At 44.7% G+C, this 5000-nt stretch overlaps 1 protein-coding gene across 2 annotated transcripts in view; it reads right to left on the bottom strand.

The window, feature by feature from the left end:
• Positions 1 to 5000, bottom strand: part of qkib (QKI, KH domain containing, RNA binding b) — a 55126-nt gene that overhangs the window by 38060 nt on the left and 12066 nt on the right. For both annotated transcript variants that reach the window (XM_030771569.1, XM_030771568.1), the window contains exon 2: positions 1589 to 1731. In XM_030771569.1, coding sequence (XP_030627429.1) covers positions 1589 to 1731 — 143 coding nt within the window. The remainder of the gene's footprint in view (positions 1 to 1588; positions 1732 to 5000) is intronic.

The raw sequence follows: 5000 nt of genomic DNA, 5'->3' as shown, positions 1-5000 counted from the left end.
TACACCTTAACACCCAACTGCTAGGTCTAAACATGGATTATCCTCATTCTCTGTTCCTTATCCTTGTACTGACAGCCTTGTATATCCGTTCCAACAACAAAGAAATTTCCTTTAGGTGGATCCGAACACAATGTCCATACTCGGAGCTGATGTTTAGATATGAATTAATCAAAGAGATGCTGGCAGTCTGCTTCAAAGCACAACACGCCACAAACAAACAGCAAGGCTTCCTCCCATGGGAAATATGGTCGAATAAACAGTCCTAGCAAAAAACCAGGATACTTCAGCAAAATGGAGGGGCCTTAATCCCAAGCGCTGTTTACGCCTCTCGTCTAGTGAAAGCTCAATTAATGCTGTCCATGCAAGAATCAGGCAGGGGACGGAACAAGTTAATTGGGATCAATCAGCTCGGAGCTCGACTCGCTCCCCTGGGCAGCCGGGTAGTGGGGAAGAGGGAGGGGGGGGGGCTTAGGAGAGTAGGATCTGAAGCTCTGATTGCTTAAAAGATTTGTTAACTACCAAATAGCTGAGCCGTGATTTGTGGAAGTGCTTCTGACTCAACACAAACCAAGGAGAGGAGAAACTGAATGTCACCTCTAGTGCAAGAAAAGTGTTTTTTGGGGGGGGGGGGTGACAAAAATGTAGTTAGTGTTTGAATAAGTGAACCAACTGTCCCTGTAAAAATGTGAAATAACAATAACACTACACCACTTAGACAAGTCCTCTGAGCTCATCCATCACATCCACTGCAGTGAAGTGGGGGGAAAAAATGAATAAATAAATCAACTGTATAAATTAGTAAATGAAAAGTTTTTTAGGGGGCAAAAGTTCAACAGTAACATGATTTCCTTCTCTTTTTTTTTTTTTGGCTTTTGGGTTTTTTCTTTTTCTTTTTTTCTTTCCTTTTTTTTTTTTTTGTCTTTAAAGCTCTGTGACAAAGCAGCGGAAAAAAAAAAAACCCCCAACAAAAACAATGGTTTAAGTCAGACCACTTATACACAGCGCATAATACACTGTCCATTTAATTTCACCCCTAATGAATACAACAGACTCATAAAAAAAAGCAAGCTAGGGACGCGCAACCCCCCCCCCCCCCCACTGCGTTACAGTGGCTCTTAATGGAATCGATACGCTGGATGTGAGCCCATGTCTTAATGCAGGGAAAACCAGATTACTCCGACTTCTACGTCTCTGTGATTAAATAAAGACTGTTCTGTATGCGCCTGCTTACTGTTACATGCATTTCCAGCATCTTATTCATGAAGATTTATTGAAGAGCTCACGGGGGGGGGGGGGGGGGGGGGGGGCCACACACTGTCCAATAACAATGATTGACCTGGAGAAGCTCCCCTCTTAGCTTTGGCCAGCCCTAAACATGTCCTGGTCATCCTTCTTTGAAATTTTGTGGAATTTAAAAAAAAAAAAACCCTCAGAAAATCCTCTCAGTCTTAAAAAAAAATGAAATTCTAGCTGAGCTGATGAAGTTCCTGCTGACTGAGTATGATCTATAATGTTTGTGAGAAAAAAAAAATCTTAATTTCTGCTTTTACATGTTGTTTTTTTTTAAATGTTTGAAGGTGCTACTTACATCAGGATACTCTTTTACAGGCACATAGAGTTTCTCTTGGAGCTGAACGATGGGGCCCACGGCATCAGGAAGCTCCGAGCTTCTCTTCTCAGTGCTTCCGTTTAATGTGTCGTTGTACATGTCTTTCCTTACCCTGCTGATCTCTGCAATACACACACACACACGCAAGAACACACACACATACACATCAGTTATCAGAATAAACTCGATACCACTCTAGAGCTACTTAGCAGAATCCTGAAAGAAACAGACTACTTTACTCTGTGATATTACATATTACTTTTTTTTTTTTTTTTTTTTAGTTCTGATGATTTGAGGATCAGTGAAGATCTTGAGGTTTTGAATGAAAGAATGAACTGTTCGCCACAGAAATGTTTTGCGTTAAAGGAATCTTCCTGTGGATATTCCTTGCACAGAAACTGAAAAAAAAAGTCTCTCAAAGTCTGGCTGAGTTTTTCCAAGCACATTTATTACATAAACCCATTATTCATGAACAACAACTCACTTTTTCGATGCAGAATTTTGACAGCACCAGTTGTGTGCTCCACTCATGCTACGTTACCGCGAGGAACTTGTGATTTACATCTGACAGAAACTCTCAGTGAAAGACCGCCGAGAATTAGTCGACATGAAAAGAACGAGCTTTTGGGAAACTACTGATGAACTGAAACAAAGCTATGGCGCTTGTTTGGGGCGTCTGTGGACTTAATTAAGATTGACATACACGTGGAGACCTCAGCGAGCAGTTAAGAAACAGAACTCCCTAGATCGCCCCGAGGCCGTTTTCTGAGAACTCTCCAAACTGCTAGGGAGCGCTGGAAGTCTTAACAACATTGCTGAAGGCTCCTAAGGTTTTTTTTGTTGTGTTTTGGGGGTTTTTTTTCATGGGAGCTCAGCGGTTCCACGAACACATCTGCTCTACTGTCTAAGATCTCCGGCCTGTCGGGAGAGAGAAAAAAAAAAAAAAAACAAGGAAAGATGGGGGGATGGATAATCACTGTAATTACATATGATCCCCTCTGTCACTTTAGGAAGAGGGGTAATAACTCTCCATTTCTTAAATCAACCAATATTATCCCTGAAGAGAAGGGAGGGGGAGAGGTTGAGCAGAGAGTGAGAGAGAGAGAGGTGGGGGGGGGGGGCGGAAGAGGCTGGGTGGGAGAGAAGAGAAAGAGATGGTGTTCTAATAAGGTGGGAAAGATAATTAAAACCAACTCTGTTAATATTTCATAAAAGACATTAAATATCTCAGGCCCAAGCTGCTGCCACTGTGCGTTGTGTGTAATTCTATTACTAGAGGATGAATTCTCTCGTGCAACTCTCAGGGGCAATCCAAGGATGAGGGAGAGATGTAATTACAATGAAGATGGCTTGCTGCCATAGACATTCTCAATACACACACACACACACACACACACACACACACGCTCAAATGTCCAGCACGTTCGTGACCTCTCAATGATTCTATGTGTAGCATGTACCCATATATCTCGCACACTGTGAAGAATCTGTGTGGGGAAATATCAGGTGCGCTGCGAAACCAGCCCATCTTTAGGTCCAATACACACAGTAGAGCACGTCTTCAAACGACTGTTTCAGAGATAAAACATTTTCCACAAAATATTCCCGAGTGCATTTCGTAATAGGCAGACATCCGGAACGTTCTACAGTGAGCGGCGAAGCACAGGACTCAGGCCGACCCGTTCTTTTACATAGAGGCGTGCGTGAATGCGTTTGGCCTCAGCTCCCGGCTTTGCCTCGGACAGACACTTCAGCTAAGCGTCGATTAAACGCGAGCTCCACGTTCATCTCAATAAATCCGCCCATAACAGAGGCTTTTTTTTTTTTTTGATAGCCATAAGCGAGGCACCGACTCCAGGGCCTTTGCTTTACGGCCGCGTCACTATCGGGGGGTGATTTAGTCTTTTGGGCGTGACGCTCAAGGCCAAGGCATCGAGGGAAAGTGGCGTTCGCGGGAGAATTTCGTTTGAGCGGGTGACAAGACATATGGCACCTACGTAGGAGCGCGCGTCCTCGGGAGACGCGGAGGAGACGAACGCGTCTGCTGATGTGGCTACTCGGGGCAACCCTGCCTCAGTGCAGCAAAAGAAAAAAGAAAGAAAGAAAGAAAGAAAGAGAGAACACTCAGGACTGAAAGAAAGAGAAAAAAAATCCACATAGAACTGGAGAGAAGGAGAAAAATACTCCCTATCGCTGCCTCTTTTTTTTTTTTTCGCAATTAACACCCTCTCTACTCTAAAGGCTGTAATTACGAGGACAGAACATCAACTCTAGGGCGAAAAAATGAGAGTCAGTAGTACAAGGACTGCACTTATCTGTCCTCTGGATGTTGCCTGGGAAAGAGCAGAACGGTATGCAGCCGGGTATAGCTGACACTTCAAACAACGAGACCTACGTATCGACGCTCCGCAAACGACGCACGAATCAATGTTACGGTCGCGGTTTTGGCGACGTCGTCGGCCTTTCGCCGAAAACGTACGGCTTTGCGCTGCAAAGAGCCGACGGGATAGCAGACCTCAGCCTGGCCCATCCGGACGCATGCGTTTCGGAGACGCATCGCGTATTCCTCTCTAATCTCCGAGGCCCGAAACGCAGAAGGGACGTTATGGGTTTTGCGGCGTGACACGCGCCGGACGGGACTCGCGTCACGTCCTTTTTGTTTTGTCTGCGTCACCTTTGAATTCAACCTCATTTTCCTTTCCCACCAGGACTCCGGCGCTTCAGTTATTACGCCCATGCTTAGCCGCTGCTTTTTCAGCCTCTCAAGTCAGACGAGAGACACTGCCCAAGGCATAAGAGAGGAAAAAAAAAAAAGTCTCCGGCAAACACTCAGGAAAAGGTTTGTTAAATATACAGCCAGAGTTCATTTAGTTAAAAAAAAAAAAAAAAAAAACATTTCAAAGAGTTGGGCAGAGCTCCCTCTAAAAGCATGCTGAGTAATTTAATTAAATTGTCAGATCATATTGGACCATGAGAAGATGGTTTTTGGATGTGAGGATCCACACTCGAGAGCGTTTGAGGAATAAATAGGAGAACGTGTATACGGGGGGGGGGGGCTTTCGGGGGTTGCTCTCCTCTGGACGATTAGCGGGCGTCGTCCAGCGGTCAGACCAGGGCCTCAGACCTGAGGATGATTAAACTGTCAGAGGTGATTTATGGACAACGTTATTACAGCGTTCTAAAAGTGTTTTTTTTTTTTTTTTTTTTTGGTGGTTAGTGATTTGTCAGCTTTCGAGCTCTCAGAATTCAATCATTTCCTTGTATTGGCCTGAAGGGCCGGAGTTGCTGCACTAGTGAGCACACAACGACCACCTGCATGCACAAACACACACACACACACATACACGCGCGCCAACTCGCAAACAAACACACACACACGCACGCACACACT

The sequence above is a fragment of the Chanos chanos genome, chromosome 4 (genome assembly GCF_902362185.1).
Source record: "Chanos chanos chromosome 4, fChaCha1.1, whole genome shotgun sequence".
NCBI classification, from domain to species: domain Eukaryota; kingdom Metazoa; phylum Chordata; class Actinopteri; order Gonorynchiformes; family Chanidae; genus Chanos; species Chanos chanos.
The sequence above is the reverse complement of the archived record's forward strand: the minus strand, read 5'-3'. Positions and strand labels throughout refer to the sequence as shown.